Source organism: Megascapheus bottae, chromosome X (assembly GCF_031878675.1).
Source record: "Megascapheus bottae isolate mThoBot1 chromosome X, mThoBot2.hap1, whole genome shotgun sequence".
Lineage (NCBI taxonomy): Eukaryota > Metazoa > Chordata > Mammalia > Rodentia > Geomyidae > Megascapheus > Megascapheus bottae.
The window spans coordinates 6,848,809-6,867,636 of NC_143547.1; the positions used below are offsets into that span (position 1 = coordinate 6,848,809).

The 18,828-nt window shown below is 39.8% G+C and overlaps 1 protein-coding gene across 1 annotated transcript in view; it reads left to right on the plus strand.

Annotated features, from left to right (window-relative positions):
* LOC150040435 (serine/threonine-protein phosphatase with EF-hands 1-like) overlaps nucleotides 1-18,828 on the plus strand; it is a 44,213-nt gene that overhangs the window by 11,720 nt on the left and 13,665 nt on the right. The window contains exons 4-12 of the mRNA XM_090326793.1: nucleotides 1,366-1,493; nucleotides 3,214-3,274; nucleotides 5,834-5,991; nucleotides 7,869-7,983; nucleotides 9,816-9,862; nucleotides 11,292-11,458; nucleotides 13,444-13,480; nucleotides 14,647-14,796; nucleotides 17,514-17,669. Coding sequence (XP_090182919.1) covers nucleotides 1,366-1,493; nucleotides 3,214-3,274; nucleotides 5,834-5,991; nucleotides 7,869-7,983; nucleotides 9,816-9,862; nucleotides 11,292-11,458; nucleotides 13,444-13,480; nucleotides 14,647-14,796; nucleotides 17,514-17,669 — 1,019 coding nt within the window. The remainder of the gene's footprint in view (nucleotides 1-1,365; nucleotides 1,494-3,213; nucleotides 3,275-5,833; nucleotides 5,992-7,868; nucleotides 7,984-9,815; nucleotides 9,863-11,291; nucleotides 11,459-13,443; nucleotides 13,481-14,646; nucleotides 14,797-17,513; nucleotides 17,670-18,828) is intronic.

Below are 18,828 nucleotides of genomic sequence, written 5' to 3' on the forward strand. Positions count from 1 at the left end.
TACTAGAAACATTCATGTACATGTTACTTTTTTTGCTAGTCCTGAGCTTGAGCTCAGGGCCTGAGCACTGTCCTTGGGCTTTCCTCAAGGATAGTGTTCTACCTTGAGCCACAGCACCACTTCTGGCTTTTTCTATGTATGTGGTATCAAGGAATCAAACTCGGGTCTTCATGCATGCTAGGCAGACACTCTACCACTAAGCCAAACTCCCTACCCCACAGGTTACTTTTGAACATAGGTTTTTAGCTTTTTTACATGTATATGAATAGAATTTCTGGGTCTATGATAGTTCTCCCAGCAGGCCAACCAAAATGGGGTCTGAACAGCTTAACAAGTGAATGTGACTTAGGGGTAAAACCTTTCCCTAGCATGCTCATGATCCTGTGCTAATATGCCACACTCCAAGAAAGCAGGAAATGGTGGCTAGTATGTGGCATCATAGCTACCCTTTATTCTGAGATAATAAGAACTGTGGTTACATGGGAACCTTAGCAAAACCTTCAGGAGATCCCTTTTCAATTAACAGCTGTGTGCTATGGCATGTGCCTATAACCCCAGTTACTGGGAATTGTGAAGTGGGATTGTTACGTTAAAAGCACACAACTAGACAAATAGGGACACTCTATCTTCAAACTAACTCGTGTAAAAAAAGAGGCTAGAATCATGGCTCAGCAGTAGAACCCATGCTTAGCCAGCATGGGTTCAAACCCATTCAAATTAAGTCCTGTGTTCAAACCCTAGTACTGTACTAACAGAGAGAGGGGGGGGAGGGTAGGGGAGGTGAGAGGGAGAGGGAGAGGGAAAAACAGATAACTAAGCATGGCACTGTCTACTTTAAAAAGCCTAATTCCCAGCTACTAATAGGAAAAATTTCAGTGCATAGAGAATATTGAATGTGATATTTGCTTACCAAACGAAGCAGTGACTTCCTTTTGAGATTGGGGTAGGGTTTCCTGTAATGAGCTGAACCATAAGCTAGGCAAAGATGAAAGTAGAGAGTGAGCAACCCTGTCCTGTGTATGCGGGGAGTAGAAAGGATAATATATGTGAAGTTCCAGCTAATGCCAGACACGGTGTAGACATTCCGTAAACAGCAGTTAAGGGAGGGAACATATATAGTTAGATTAGGGGATATAGTGACTGACCCAGGTTTTGGATTCAGAGAGCTGAGTTTATGTAAGGTAAATAACTTGGCAAGATGTATGATCACTCTCACTGTTTATAGTTTTTTGTGTACTAATGATTTAGGAATCTTGGGGTATGATTGCATTTTACTGAAGCATGTACTTGTCTGCCCCAAGAGCTGTATATTGACTGTGTTTTTATTTTTTTCTGACTTTTGTATCCTGGGGTGGGGGGGTACAGTGGTGAAAGCTACACTGGTCATCCAGAACTGGTATCGAGGTTGTCGAGCTCGATTGAAGGCCAGACAGTATTATGCTCTTGCAGTCTTCCAGTCCATGGAATATGCTGATGAACAACGACAAATGCAGGTCTGTATTGCAAGCTTGTCTCTTTCTCTTTGTCCCCCAATATTAAAATGCTTCTCTTTACCTATAGTTGTTGAAAGAATGGAAGCTAGGGTCCATTTTTAGCTTAAGAATTTGGGTCAGAGTCTTTAATACGAAGGTAGCAACATTGTGCTAGAACTAGGTATCAAGGAACAACATTTTCTTATAACTAAGGACTGTCATAGAAGGTGGTTGTTTCTAGTTTTGAAGCTGATGTTTTTTCAGAGGGATGCAGGATATCTAGCTAAGTAATAGAGATAGACTTGTGCTATTTGGGGGTATATGCCCTAGTAGGAACTAAAGTTGTTACTTTATGAAAAGAAAGGACACTTTCGGAATTAAAATATGGAAGAATTTCCTGGGAATAAACTGACTTAAGTTCTACAAGAAGGGTATTATGAGGGAGAAATGCCTTTTTAAAACTTGTGATATGAATTCAGAAATCCCTCTTTAGTACTTGTTAATGAAAAGGGTACTTTTAGCAGTAGAAAAGATCTTGGGAAGATCTCCAGGATAGTTATTAATGAAAAACATTAAGTTGTCGAATAATATGTAGAGTTTATCCCATATATGTGAAAGAAAATTAAATACACAAGGAGAATCTGGAAAGAGGTAGACAGCAAATTTATTTACTGTGGTTCTGTGAAGGGGTAAACATGACAAATCCCTGCTTGTCACTTTCAGTAGCACATAATAATCTTTAAAAATAGTTGATATTGGCCTGGGAATTTGGCCTAGTGGTAGACTGCTTGCCTAGCATGCATGAAGACCTGGGTTTGATTCCTTGGAACCACATACATAGAAAAAAGCCAGAAATGGTGCAGTGGGCTCAAGTGGTAGAGCTCTAGCCTTGAGAAAGTCCAAGGACTGAGCTCAGGCCCTGAGTTTAAGCCCAGGAGTGGCAAAAACAGTTGATACTTCAAAACAAGATAAATGGGTGGGTTTCTTCTTGTCTGTTCTTAAAAACATACACTGGGGCCGGGAGTTTGGCCTAGTGGTAGCACGAAGACCTCGGTTAGATTCCTCTGTACCACATACATAGAAAAAGCTGGAAATGGTGCTGAGGCTCAAGTGATAGAGCTCTAGCCTTGAGAAAGCCCAAGGACAGTGCCCAGGTCATGAGTTCAAGGCCCAAGACTGGCAAAAAATACACTGGGACTTAGTCAAATGGTCACTTTTCCCTGATTAGGAGCTCACAGCATTGGCTGTATTTTTTTTAAAAACACTACTTAATTTCACCACCAAACAGAAAAGAAGCACAACTAAATAGTTGTCATAAGCGAGAAGGAATGTTTTCAGGAGAAACCTTTAAGGGAGTGAGGAAAGCAAGCTAGGATAGCAGGAGAAGCTTTCTGGAGAAGTGTGACCTCAGCGCCTCCCATCAGGAGGCCTCAGGCGTGAAATGAATCTCACAGTTTGTCTCACACCTAGGCCAGGAGGTGGGGAAAAGGGTTGCCATGCTCTTGCCTCAGCCACTTGTTGTCTGTAGCCACCCTGCCAGTGGTGCTGGATGTGTGATAGCCTATGCTGCTTGGTATGGTGCCACCCATCTGCAAGGGCAGGGATAAGAGTGACAGCCCAGCCCCTGTAGCAGCAGGTAGGTGAATGCCTCAGTGTAGAAAATTTGCATGGAACTGACAGTATTTGTCACAGTAGCTGTTTGGGGTTCATTAATTGATTGCTACAATTTTATTTTATCTAGATATCCAACTTATTTTCCGTCATGTTGGAAAATTTTACACCTATCTATAAAAACAATGAAGGTAAGCAAAAAGTTTAATTTTTGAAATTTAATTTTTGAAATAGTCATTAGATACTAAAGTATTTTCATTAGGAAATGCAGTTCCTAGCTGGGCGTGGCAGCTTATGCCTGTAATCCTTGCTACTCAGGAGGCTGAGCTCTGAGGATCTGTTCAAAGCCATCCCTGGCACTAAAGACCCTGAGATTCTTATCTCCAATTAAGCACTAGAAAATTGGAAGTGGGCGCTGTGGCTCAAGGGGTAGGGTGGTAGCCTTGAGCTGAAGAGCTCAGGGACAGCGCCCAGGCCCAGATTCCAAGCCCCATGTACAACCAAAAAAAAAAAGAAAAGAAATGCAGTTCCTGAAAATGAATACTTTTTCATTTCTCAGCTTTCTCCTATCTCCGTGTAACACCCCTCAACTAGTGAAATCACTCTGGCTGGATTTTTTGCTAAGTTGGTTTAGTATTTTTACTTTAAAAAAAACCAAACAGATTTAATTCAACATCTATTAGTTGAATATCTCTCTTGAACCACAATCTTCGGATACAGAACAGTAGTTTAATAAATATGATCTTGGGCTGGGGGCCGTGAGTTTAGCCTAGTGGTAGAATGCTTGCCTAACATGCACGAAGACCTGGGTTCGATTCCTTGGTACCACATACATAGAAAAAAGCCAGAAGTGGTGCTGTGGCAAAAGTGGTAGAGCTCTAGCCTTGAGAAAGCCCAAGGACAGTGCCCAGGCCCTGAGTTCAAGGCCCAAGACTGGCAAAAAAAAATAACTCGACCTGGAAATCAAAATATTTGGAATGTTTCATATGGTAGGCTAGATTAAAAATGGCAGATTAAATGCAACTGAGCCCAACATGCTTCTTTTTTCTTCTCTTTCTTGTGTGTATGTTTCTGTCTTCTGTGGTTTGAATATATTCCTACTTCCCAGATTTCGTATGTTGCAACAGAACAGAAAAGTTGGACCTTTAGAAGATAATTAAGGCATAGAGACCGTGTCCTCATGACTGAATTAATGCCATTACCATGAGAGTGAATTTGTTACCTTGACAGTGATATTCTTATAAAGTTTGAGATGAACTGTCATCTCTTTCTTATACATGCATGTTCTAACTTATGACGTAGCAAGAAGGCCTTCACCATGCATTGCTTTCCAGCCTCCTGATCCCATAGCTGAACAAATTTATGTGCATTAAAAATTATGCAGTCTGTTGTATTCTATTATAGCAGCATAAAACTGACTCTAACACTGTAATCTTGTTCTTTTTCTATCATCTACCTGGCCATTGTGAATGAGAGACTGGCAATATAGGTGCGGTTCAAATACAGTTTTAAAATTACAGCTATTTACAATGCATGCATTTTTCCTGCAAATTAAGATCTTCCTTCCTTCCTTCCTTTCTTTCTTTCTTTCTTTCTTTCTTTCTTTCTTTCTTTCTTTCTTTCTTTCTTTCTTTCCTTCTTTCTTCCTTCTTTCTTGCCTGGGGCTTGAACTTCTGACTTTTTCTGTTTATGTGATACTGAGCAATTGAACTCAGGGCTAAGCAAGCACTTTACCAATAAGCCCCTTTCTCTGAATAGCTGAGTACATGTGCTAACGTCATATGTTCCAAACATGGCCTCTGTAACTTTTCAGAATGATAGCAACTTTTCAGGGATTGTCTTAGTAACAAGTTAATGTTGATTATGTCATTATCCTCTGAGTTATAGCTTACTTAGTCTAGTAATATTATGTATTAGCTACATTTTTTCTAGCCATTCTTATAGATTAGCTGAATATTTGTGTAGATTTTTGTGTCCTTGATTTGTCAGTTTTAGGGTTCTTGGCTGGAGTACACTCATGATCTGGAGGTTTGCTGGTTATTGGCTGATGTAGGATGGCCTCAGCTAGGATGAATCACCTCTGCTCCACGTGGTCTTGGCCTTAGAGTAGGCTAACATAGACCTAGTGCTGGTGGAAGGATTTCAAAACAGCAAACATGGAACCATACATTGGCTTCCTGAGACTTGGGCTCAGAGCTGATAACAATCGATTTCTCCACATTCTTCAGGCTCACAGAAGTTACAAGCCCAGCCCATTTTGAGGGGATGGGAAAATAGACTCTTGGTGGAAATATCTGGAAAAATCACACTACAAGTGGGTTCAAAATGCAGTCGTGGGGCCGGGAGCATAGCCTAGTGGTAGAGTTCTCGCCTACCATGCATGAAGCCCTGCGTTTGATTCCTTGGTACCACATACTCAGAAAATGCTGTGGTTCAAGTGGCAGAAAGTGTCCAAGGACAGTGCCCAGGCCCTGAGTTCAAGCCCCAGGACTGGCAAAAAAAATTACAGTCATGCTGTTCAGTATACAATATATGGAAAATGACCTATGTCACTTGTAGGCAGAGATCTACGTGAATATCCCCAGAACCAGTGGTTCCTCAGGGTCCCCATGTGAGATATCTTGCCACTCAAAACATGTACCACAGTGCCTTGCATGGCTTAGGTATTTAAGAAGAACTTTGTTACATTGAAGTACAGGAATGGTGATTCTCATGCTGGTGGCTCTTTGTTTTTCCTCTTCCGATATTAGACAATCAACTTACTGAAAGCAGTTTGCAGGAATTCCATGACAGACAGCACTATATGGAGATGGTACAAGTCCCCCAATCCTATGATGGTCCTCGGCTACAATTTCCTCTCACTTTTGCTGATATTGATTTACTTATTAGGGCCTACAGAAACGAAAAGGTAAGTTGAACAGAAGCTGTGGTGATTCTTGTGCATTTTAGGTGCTCCATGCTTTCCTAGTGAGTGAATGAATGAAAATACAGCAGCAGAAACATACTTCCATAGGGAAATGCTTCTCATTCTGAGAGTTGTCTTCTGCTTTTTTAGCCTATTAAGTAGGAGTTTCCTCAGGCACATAGCAGCCTCTCAGCTTGTAGGTTTAGTGTAGGCTTATAGCCTTTCCTATTTCATTTGTTAGCTGGTAAAAACTTTTTCCTCCATATTTGTAACTTACAACAGAAATCTCCAATAAAATGCAAAGTTTCCAATATATGGAAGCATAAACCAGTAGACTCCATACACATATCACCTAGAAAGAAAAGCAAAATAGGAAATTCACATCATTTCTGTAACAAAAATTGTCTGATTCTTTGATGCTTATTTCATCTGCCTGTGTCTTCAACTGGCTTCAGAGCATACCATGGCTTTTGAGGTCACATTCAGCTGAAGCTGTAGCCCACAGAGCACTCATCTAGCAGGACTGTTGCAGTGCCATTCCTCGGTACCACATACATAGAAAAAGCTAGAAGTGGTGCTGAGGCTGAAGTGGTAGAACTCTAGTCTTCAGACAGCCCAACGACAGTGTTCAGACCCTGAGTTCAAGCCCCAGGACTGGCAAAAAAAGGCAAAGCAGTTATCAGCACATTCCAATAGTGCATTGAACATCCTTTAAATATCAAGGTAACAAGGAAAAGCAACATAATCATGCTATCAGAAATATGTTAGATAGAAGTGTAGGGGACATTGGGTGGCTGAGGGGTAGGAAAAAAAATGTTAGCTAGTAAAGCTTGAGGCTGAAAAGTGCCTCTTCAGCTTCATTACTTTGTATTTTCGGGGCGTGGATCTGAAACATCAAGATGTGAGCTATGGTTCTTTGTTGATTCTTTGGAGTTTAGTTATTTGGGCTCTCTGCAGATTCTGGTTATTCATCTTTGGGGAGATGTAAACCTGTTAAAAGATTTCCTCCTGTTCTCTAGCCTCTCTTCAGCCTACTGGCTATTTCCTTTGCTGTTAACTTTCTTTTCTTTTTCTTTCTTTTTTTTGTGGGTCATGGGGCTTTGAACTCGGCCTGGGCGCTGTCCCTGAGCTCTTCAACAAAAGGCTACCACCCTACCCTTGAGCCAAGCCCCACTTCCTGTTTTCTAGAGGTTAATTGGAGATATGAGTCACAGATCCTCTTGTGCCCAGGCTGGCTCTGAACCTTGTTCCTCAGATCTCAGCCTCCTGAGTACTAGGATTACAGGTGTGAGCCACCATGCCTGGCTGTTGTTAACTTTCTTTACCCATGTCTTTGCTAACATTTGTACTTGTCTGTGCTCTTGATGCTAGCTAGCCAGCTATTCTAGAGATGAGACAACCTCTTTAACAAATGGTGCTGAGGAAACTGGACGTCTACATGTAGAAACCTGAAACTACATCTCTTCCTCTTGCCCTGTACTAATAACACTTTAAAGTAGATGTAAGATCTGAATGTAAGACCTAAGACTTTGAGGTTGCAACATAGAGGATACTATGAAACGTATTGGCATAGAGACTAAATTCCCACATGGAATTCTTCTAATAGCTCAGTAAGTAAGAGAAAGGGTTGATAAGCTGTATTGTAGCATGCAAAATGTTTCTGTGCAACAAAGAAAACTGTCCCTAGACCGAAGAGAGGACCTACAGAATGGGAGAAAACCTTTGTCAACAATGTATCAGACAAGGGATTTATAGCCTGAATAGATAGGAAGCTCAAATAATTATATACTTAAAGAATGTCTTCATATGCTTAATTTGCAGAGTTTTCTGTGCATCTCTATGTATTCATTATGTCTGTTTTCTCTGATTTCCCCTCATAGAAACTTCATGCTTACTATGTCTTAGAGGTGCTATATGAAACCAAGAAAGCCCTGAAGGATATGCCGAATTTCACACATGTAAGGACTTCTCCCTCCAAGGATATAACAATTTGTGGTAAGTTTTAGAGGAGTATTGTCACATTAATAATCAAGAGCTTTTTGATCCTGTGTTGTATCATATACCTGACTTGAAAATCGCATCATTTGAACTGAGTTAGGGAAAGTGCTCATTTAGATTATCTAGTTTAAATTATTACTATAGTTACCCATTTTGTCATTGTTTTGTGTTTATTTCTCCAGCTGTTAGAAATTAAGTGATAAATCAAAGAAGGGATAGCTTTTTTAAAGGCAATAACATTTAACATGGAAAACAATTGGAATAAGCCACTTCCTTCTGAGTAGCTCGCATTACCTTTATTCCATGTCACTTTTTTCATGGTGGGCCTCTGTGTACCACTTACATTTAGAAGTCAACCCAAAGCAGAGTGGAGATGAATTTTTTTCTGCCCTTGCTGTAGATATTTTTCTGCCTTTGTTGTAGATATTTTTCTGACTGGTCCCTGCAGCTTTTGAAAGAGTATGAATGTCCGAGAAATCTGTTTCTTGTTCTTCTGCATAACAAGATTTGAGATTTGGGTATCATTTAGTCCAGCCTGGCAGGGTATTGCTTGAAGAAACAGTACACATTGGAATTCATCACAGTTGGTGCCCAGTGTGTTTGCAACTCTGTGGTAGTGGAGTGTATGGAAGGAACAATTCCTTTAACTTCTAATTAAGCTTTTAGGTTACCAAACAGTGGTTGTTATTTTCCAAATTAATTTGACTTGCTCCTTTACTCTGGCAGATAAAAGTGAGTTTGAAAATCTAATTAAGCCATTTCCATTGCTAACATCTGAAAATGGTGATAGTAACAGTACATTCTCATGACATGTCAAGACTTAGATTTTTGAAATGTCTCAAGGTTCATTTTCAACCTATAATGAGGTCACTGCACCTCTCTAGCACATGATACATCTCAGCATGATGGCCTGGGCTTCTGCAGGCCTTCTTTTTTCATAGAAATAAAGAATTAGCAAAAAAAGAAAGAATTGGGAGCCATTACGAAGCTATTCCATTCTGTGAAGCCTATGAAGCCAGCCTTAGTCTTGGTATCTGAGTATATGTAACAGCTACAACCCAGTGGGATCTGCTCCCGTGTGCCTCCATTACACCTTTAGTTGCCCTCATAGATCCAGAAAGAGACATATTTTTCTGGAACTATTTTATCACAAGAGTTACATAGTCACTCTTGCTTTTAACTATTTGTATGATTTCCTTTAGTTACCTATCATATTTATTTCCTATTTCGGCCCCATTAAAATAATGTCATCTACATACTAACAAATTTTAAATTCTATTTGCTATTACTGGAGCTTATTGTCTAAAACTCTTCAAGAGCCATATATTAGCTAAATTTGGTGGTGCCCCTACAAGCCTCCCATGTACTGGGATTGAAGACATGGGCTACCATGTCTAGACTCGAAATGCTGGAATCATGAAAAATACTGCTGGGCTTGAATTCCAGCATGATATTTTTTAGCTGAAGAGCTTAATGTAGAACTACTTAGCTATATTCTCAGTCTCATTTGGAAAATAAGAATGGTGAAAATGGTATTCGCTTTATAGAATATAAGGATTTATCAAAATTATGAAAGTATAACCGTCATCATAGTTTTGGGGCCAGAGTATACGAATCTCTGTGTGACTAGTAGCATATACTGGCCCCTTCTACCGAGGAACAGAAAAAAATGGTACCGTGAAAACAAATTGTGAGCTGAATTAATAATACAGGGTAAAAACCCGATGTTCTGATAACATTTGGAGTATTGAATGTTTAAAATTCTGAAACAAAATAAGCATTGCATTTTGTTTCCTACTGAATAGTGATTTTATTCATTTGCATTTCAGGTGATTTGCATGGGCATCTGGATGATCTTCTGTTGATCTTCCTTAAGGTAAATTATTATTTTGCTAAATATTTGTACTTTTATTAGTATAGAGTAGTCCTGGGGAAGATGACAGTATTAATTTTATGGACATATACAAGTATTTAATAAATAGTTCTTATTTAGGCCGGGTGCAGTGGCTCACTCCTGTAATCCTAGCTACTCAGGAGGCTGAGATCTGAAGATTGTGGTTCAAAGCTGAAACACGTTTTGTCCTGGGTGGTGGGGCTTGTGGGGAGGCAGATGGAGAGAGGAAGGGTGGTGGGAAAGTGCAGTCATAATACTCAATACAGGCCGGGAGTTTGGCTTAGTGGTTAAGGTGCTTGCCTAGCATGCATGAGGACCCGGGTTCGATTCCTCGGTACCACATACATAGAAAAAAGCCGGAAGTGGTGCTGAGGCTCAAGTGGTAGAGCACTAGCCTTGAGAAAGTCCAAGGACAGTGCTCAGGCCCTGAGCTCAAGCCCAGGACTGGCCAAAAAAAAAAATACTGAATACATATGTGAGAATGGAAGCAGGTAACTTGTGGGGAAGGGTAGAGTTGGGATAGAGAGGGGAGAAAGATGGAAGGGGTGACACTGAGCAAGATGCATTGTATTCACAAATCAACATGTTGAATTAAAACCGCTTTGTACAACTACTTAAAGATAATAATTTAGGGCCCGGGAGTTTGGCCTAGGGGTAGATTGCTTGCCTAGCATGCACGAAGATGTTGGGGTCCTTCGTCCCCAGTCCCTCTTGAGGAGGGATGGGGAAAAGCACACCCCAATCAGTCCAAGCCGCGAGAGGAGAGGGCCCACTGTCTTCCCCCACTCAGCCTTGCTTCTCTGGAGCACGAACAGAAACGCCACGCAGCTTCATCAAGGCAGGAATCTCTCTCTCCACCAACCCCCCTCCTTATATTGGGTGCGGGAGCCTATCAGCACAACAGGTGGGCAGGATAAAGAGGTCCACTTGTTTACCGCTACTACAGGCCTAGGCAGAAAGTCATCAGACACGGCATTGCTCGGCCCCCAACATGAAGACCCGGGTTCGATTCCTCGGTACCCCACATACATAGCAAAAAGCCGGAAGTGATGCTGAGGCTCAAGTGGTAGAGTGCTAGTCTTGAGAAAGTCCAAGAACAGTGCTCAAGCCCTGAGCTCAAGCCCAGGACTGGCAAAAAAAGATAATAATTTAAAAAATAAATAAAAATGTAAAAAGGTATTCCAAACAAATGGCACCAAGAAACAATCAGGAGTAGACTAATAACTGACAAAACAGACTTCAAATCACAATTAGAAGCAACACAAGTTATTTTATATTCATAAAGTGACCAATGCATCAAGAGAATATGAACATATATGCACTGAACATTGGGGCACATAAAAGCACAAATAGAGCCCAATGGGGGAAAACGTTCTTTTATTACCTTCTTATTTTTCTCATCCTTTCACAGAATGGTCTCCCTTCAGAGACCAACTCATATGTATTTAATGGCGACTTTGTAGATAGAGGAAAAAATTCTGTGGAGACCCTAATGCTTCTATTTGTGAGTTTTCTTGTCTACCCTGATAACCTGCATTTGAACAGAGGGAACCACGAAGATTTTATGATGAATTTAAGGTAACCTTGGCCTTTACCTTTCATCTTCTATTTCTCAGTCTAGAAAATATCACCATGCTTAGTTCCCAGTAGTGTTATGAGTAAGGATAAAGAAGGAGAGGTAAAGGGAAATCTCAAGGAAGGCTTTAATCCTTAAGCCAGTTAACCACTCCAGTCTTTAGTGAAATGAGTATAAATTGATCTGAAACCTTCAATTTTCTTTTAGTCCTGTTCTTACATCTTCCTTTGATTGTATTTATTATCTTGCTGACATACCCATCCTTCTCATTTTAATGCTTAAATGCAACCTGGAAGGTTCTGTTGTTAGCTATCCTCCTGATTTGCTTCCGATGTTATCTGATAAACTGATATCATATTTCACACTAACGTGTATCTTTTTAAGAGATGGTCATTACTTCTGGCCTAGAAGCTCATATACATTTTTGAGAATAGCTGTAACATAGCACACACTGGAGATTTGAGTAATAAAGTTCCATTGATTGATTTAAGAATTTTTTCTGAAAGGCACAGTAAGTGACCAATGTTTCTTCATTTTTCTTTTCCTTTTCATGTTATTTTGTGAAAATCATATGAAAAGGAAAATATATTTGTTCTAGTTCAGTAAGAGAAGATATGTCAAGTCTCACACTTTTAGTCCTGGGCTTTTGGATGTTTGGATCAGAGCTCAGTTTTTTCCTTTGAGTGCCAGTCTCAAGGTGTGAATGCAAATGTTGAGACTATGAAGAACAGAATTCAAGGGATATTAACTGAGCTACAAAATACATCCATAGTGATATTGAAATGGCATGTTAGGATTTCATTTATTTGTTTGTTTGTTTGCTTGTCAGTTGTGGGACTTGAACTCTGGGCCTGGGCGCTGTATCTGACTTCTTCAGCTCAAGGCTACTGCCCTACCCCTTGAGCCACAGACCCACTTCTGGTTTTCTGGTGGTGGTGGTTAATTGGAGATAAGAGTCTTACGGCCTTTAGTGCCCAGGCAGGTTTTGAACCGTGATCCTGAGGTCCCAGTCTGCTGAGTATCTAGGATTACAGGCGTGAGCTACTATGCCTGACCTTCGTACTCTTTTAGACAGTCAAAATTACACAGTGCCTATTGTAGCCAATAACAAAGATACAGCCCTGAAATGTAATTTACACCAGCAGGAAAGGCATGTTGAACTTGTTTTTCAAGTGTGAGGACTTTGCAAAATGTAGGGGGGATTCAGCCTTGTCTAAAAGGCAATGAAAAGTCTTCGCATAGAAATGTGACTCTCAGGGGCCCGGAGGGTTGCCTAGTGGTAGAGTGTTCACCTAGCATGCACAAAGCCCTGGGTTCAATTCCTCAGTACCACATACCTAGAAAAAGCCAGAAGTGGCGCTGTGGCTCAAGTAGCAGAGCGCTAGCCTTGAGCAAAAAGTGTAAAAGGGCAGTGCCCAGCCCCTAATTTCAACTTCTAGAACTGAAAGGATAACTCAGTCAATTAAGAGAGAAGCACAGAGGGAAGATGAGTAACATTGTCCCACAGTGAGAACATAACTCATGCAGAGCTCAAGACAAGCAAGACTTTTTAATTTGAAGAAACGTTAGCAATTCAGTCACATAGAATGAGGGATAGAATGGTACCTGGTATGACAGGAGATGTAAGAAATGTTATGCTGGTATGAAGGAATATGAGAGCTTAAATCTGTGGTTGTTTCAATGTTGAAAACATGATTAGTAGAGGGGTTAGAGTGGATACAGGCCAGGCAATTAGGGAATGGTTAAAGAAATAAATCATTTCTAATTTCCACTGGAGTGGTGGCAAAGGAAGTGGCCAGGGTATGGGCAATGTATATTCTTGAAAGACTAAGGAATCAAGGATGAGCTGCCTTGAAGGAGAATCCAAGTCTAGTTTCTTGAGTTTCTAGTGCTGGTGCTAGTGAATGTCAGTATAGTCCCCCCTTTTTGTATGGCACAGGTAAGTAGGAGTTATCAGCAACAAAATTCTCATTTGTTTTTTCTTTAGGTATGGATTCACAAAAGAAGTCTTAGGTAAATACAAGGTAAGACTCATATTTGTAGCATTATTTTTTGCTGTTTATACATGGAAGTGAAAAAAGCACCAGTAATGATTCGCTAACAGTTCAGAATCTGTTGATAAAATAGAAGCACAGCAAGAACCCCTGGTTGTGATAAAGAGTTATGTGTTCTTTTTAAATTTTGACTATTGTGTGTGCTCCAGAATATATCAACATATTCCGTTGATATGAAAGTTTCCACCTTGATTTTGTTTTGCTCGGGTATGGTAAAACAGATACACAAAGAAATGATTGTTAGCCTGGCACTAGTGGCTCATGCCTGTAATCCTTGCTACTCAGGCTGAAATATATATGAGGATTGTGAGGCAATAGGAAGCTAGCCCAGGCAGAAAATTGTATGAGAATTTTATCTCTAGTGAACCACCCCAAAACAGGGAGTGGATATGTAGCTCAAGTGGTAGATTGCTAGCCATAAGCAAAAATGTCAAGTGATAACAAGAGGTCCTAATGAAAGTCTCACTACTGGCATGAATAAAGAAAAGAAATGACAATCATGAAACGGTTTACACATCCTTCGTTCTCTAGAAACAGGAGCTGTTGTATGGCCCCTATGGGCAGCCAAAGTGGCAATACCAGTCCATCAGAAAGCAGAAGGAACTTGGAACCTGGTTTAACATATGGAAAGCTTTGCCTATAAGCAGGAAATCCTGATTCAAATCCATGTACTGAGAGAGAGGAGCAAGATGCCTAGTGTAATCAGGTTTAAGGCAGACTGGTTTGAATAATGTTCACTTACTCTGGGACATAAAGGTTGTCCCTAGTTATCTAATGTCTGGCCCTGATAATTGGGGCAGCGGAACAGTGGCTTTGAGTGAAGAACTCAATAAAGAGATCCTGGAAGTGTAGACTGAATTGATAGGTTTGCATATTCTATTCCTACCAATCTATACCTATTAGGTCCCCAATGTCCCTGGGAAAGGCATTCTCACCTTCAAGGGTGGTCAAGAACATGAGGTCAAAGTGTCCTAAATAAAGGATTAAAAAACATAATTATTAAATGTTAGCTAGTGATTGACTCCTTGTTGACTTCCTTTGGACGATATGAAAACTTGTGTTTTGGTCCATTTGTTGGGACTATTCAAAATAAGATATGTCAGTAAATCAAAACGTACTCAAGCTCTCACTTAAAGGTACATGGAAGAAAAATCTTGGACGTCTTGGAAGAAGTTTACAGTTGGCTCCCCATGGGTACAATTATTGACAAAGAAGTTCTTGTCATACATGGTGGGATATCCGATTCCACGGACTTGAATTTACTCAGCCGAATACAAAGAAGCAAAGTAAGTCATAGTATTTGCATAGATTTTATTTCAAAAGATAGAATATGTGCTTTGTTGTCACATTGAATTGATTTATGGTTTAGTGATAGTTGCAATTATGAAAATACTGCTAAAACTTTCTAGAAAAATCTTTGCATGATGCAAAATAAATGGATAATGTCTATATATGAAAAAAAGATTGTTAAAAAAATCTTACTATATTAAGGTGAACCAAGCCAGACTCAAAGGAACATAGGCTCAGTGGTTTCCCTCATTTTCATAATCAGTAGAAACCTTGGGCTCTCCTAGCAGAGATTTACAATTGAGCAAAACCTAGATACATAAGGCCATATAGTACAAAACTAAATGAAAGGACTGCCAGGATATAGAAACAAAAGCCATATAATGAGTGCTTGTCGTCCTTAATGTACTATGTTATCTCTCATCTCTTTTGCTATCTCTTGGTTATCTCATATTGTTACAGTATTTTACCTTGTTATCTGATATATTGTATGTATGCGTATTTGGTTATTTGAAATTGGATAGGGAAGGGGGAAAACAAGATGAGGGGCGGGATTGGGGGGAGGGAAATGGGGACCAAGACATGAGAAAGGGTATCAATGTTTGTGAAGTAATGCACCTTCTATCTGGTGAATATAATGTAACCCTTCTATTAATTACAATAAAAATATATGAAAATGTCATAATGCAAGTGGATGAAGAAAATGTTGGCATTGTATATTATTTGTAAAAGTGAAAAATCTAGATCTTTAAACTAAAATCTCAGTACATTGCATTTTTGAAAGATTTTATTAACATTGATTTTTATATCATATTTCAAATGTCATGTATTCAAGAAGGGAATCTCAATATGCAATCACAAATTTTATAACATGATTAAAATTAAGCTGAGGGTTTGTATGTCATAGGTACATATCAATCTATATGATATAACTATGTTTATAGAGTATTGGGTGCCCAGGGTTATTGACATGGTCTTGGAGATATAAACATAACCACATAGACATAAAAATCTGTGATATTACATTTACATTTCAAATATATAATATAAAATAACTATTGCAACCATTTTAAGTATATAGTTTAGCTACATTAAATGCATTCACATTTTTGTAAACATGCAGAACTTTTTATCTCCTTAGGCTGAAATTGTACCCATTAAACAGAAACTTCAAGGGTCAGGAGTGTGGCCTAGTGGTAGAGTGCTTGCCTAGTATGCATGAAACCCTCGGTTTAATTCCTTGGTACCACATAGACAGAAAAAGCCCGAAGTGGTGTTGTGGCTCAGGTGGCAGAGCGCTAGCCTTGAGCAAAAAGTGTCTAAGGACAATGCCCAGGCCCTGAGTTCAAGCCCCAGGCCTGGCCAAAACAAAAACAAGAAACAATAACTTCACTCTTCTGTTCCCTCTAGCCACAGCAACCAATATTTTACTTTCTGTCTCTATCGATTTGATTATACTAGGTGCCATATATAGAGAGAATCATCTAACAATTATATCAAAATTTTATGTGAATAATGCAAGTGTATTGGGATGATTATTGAAATATTTTAATTCTAAATAATCATATTAGGTATAACACAACAGACCAGAAGCCTGTATAGAACCTCTCAGGAAGGATCTACATGGTATATGTGAAGATTCCACTTATAGCGTAGGGCTCCTTGAGTGGGCCATATAGGGTAACTGGAGTTGCATTTCTCCTTTGCCAGAGTCAAGCTGAAGCCTCTAGATAGGGCCAAAGAGGAATGCCACATGGGATGAGAAGCAATGGCAACTGAGTAACTAATGATAGTATATGGGCCTAGTGGGACATTGGAACCAACTGGTAGTCACCTTCCTACCAAAATGGGCAGGTAGACGCTCAAGCTGGACCTGAATCCGAAAGGCAGATATGTGAAGCATTGTAATAATAAACATATTGAACTGAAACCCTTTTGTACCCTTTTGTACAACTACTTAATATTTTTTATGGGTCATGGGGCTTGAACTAGGCCTGGGTGCTGTCCCTGAGCTCTTCAGCTCAAGGCTACCACCCTACCCTTGAGACAAGCCTCACTTCCTGTTTTCTGGGGGTTAGTTGGAGATAAAAGTCTCTGGTACCTTTGTGCCTAGGCAGGCTTTGAATCTTTATCCTCAGATCTCAACCTCATGAGTAGCTGTGCCCGGCTATTTTTTTAAAAATATTTTTTCTATTTTCTTTTTTGCCAGTCCTGGTCTCGAGCTCAGGGTCTGAGCCCTGTCCTTGGACTTTCTCAAGGCTAGAACTCTACCACTTGAGCCTCAGCACTACTTCTGGCTTCTTTTTTTCCTATGTATGTGGTACTGAGGAATCGAACCCGGGTCTTTGTGCATGCTAGGCAAGCACTCTACCACTAGGCCACACTCCCAGCCCCGGCTATTTGTTTTTTTAAAGTAAAAAAGAATAATTCTAGCCCATATATTTCTGCCTTTGGTATCCCTTACAAAGTCTATTGTAAAGTAATCTTGACCTGTAGGAAAGTGTCTCTAATTGAAAAATGTACAGTATTTTACATGCCTACTTTATAGACTTCCAGAGTTCAATAAAATATAGGCAGTAGGAGAGATGGAGAAAGGGACCATCCTTTTCATTTGGCTGAAGCACAACAACATGAGCCATGTCCCATCTGGTACTGAAGTGTCTTCATGCAACCTAATAAGCAGACGGTTTGATTAAAGCATGTGTTTGTTTTATAGCTGAAAACTGTGCTGATGCCCCGAGTGGCAACAAAGAAAGACCAAGTCACTGAGTTGATTGACTGGAGTGATACAGAAGATGAAGCTACTACCTCAAGGGGGGCCACTTCAAGCAATTACCCATCTGAATGGTTATCAAGGCAAGAATGGGATCAGGTAGGTAATCAAAAGTCTTTATTAGAGCTCTTAGAGGCTGTTGTCCTTTACAATATATAATTTAAAATGACTTTCCATTTATTACCAGATCCTATTACCTTTTTACTAGCTCTAGAACTTAAACCACACTACAAATTCTTTTTTGTGTGTGTGTGTGGTAGGGAGTCCTGGGAGCTACTCCTGACCATTGTTTGCTCAAGGCTAGTTTTCTACCTCTTGAGCCGTACCTCCACAGGGTTCATTCTTTTTTTTGTCTAACACCAGGACTTGAACTCACTATCTGATGCTTATTTTTGCTTATTGGCTGGTGCTATACCACCTTAGCCATTCCTCCATCCCTCCAAATTCTTTTTTTCTCTTTTTTAGTTTCTTATTGTTATTGTAAAGGTGATGCACAGACTGGTCAGTGTGCTTGTTCTTTTATTTGTTTTTTTTTTCAGTTGTATTTTATTGTCAGGGTGATGTATAGAGGGATTACAGTTACATTCATCAGGTAGTACATTACTTCTTGTATATTGATACCTCTTCCCATGTTTTTCTCCCACTTCCCCCCCCAATCATCTTGTTTTTCCCTTCCCTATTTCAAATAAACAAACGTATATACAATATACCAGGTACCAAAGTTAGAAACAGAAACAACATAAAATGTTCTTATAAAGGTGATATACATTCTTCCCAGCTCTCTTCACACACTGGATTTCAGCTTTGTTTTCCTCCCAGCCCTACAGCCCCTGCCACCTGTCTGGGCTGCAAGTATGCCAATTAAGGGTTGTAACAGTGTCCCCAGTGGGCTGGGGACTGAAGTCTGGAGCCTTCAGAGCCAGAACTCCAGAATTTGACTTACTCCAGCTATTTTTCAGACATGTACATGCTTTCTTTTTCCCTCAGGGCTGATTTCAGATCTCAGTCCTCCCACCTATGCCTTTAACATAGCTGGTATTAAAGATAACACTATGCCTGACACTCATCACTATATATTTTTTATTAAAGATTTTATTAACATTGATTTTTACATCATATTTCAAATGACATGTTTAACAAACAAGTATTCAATAAGGGAATCTCTATATACAATCATTGGAACTTAGATTTTAGAACATAATCAAAATTAGGCTAAGGGTTTGTATTATCATACATATTAATCTATGTAATAAAACAT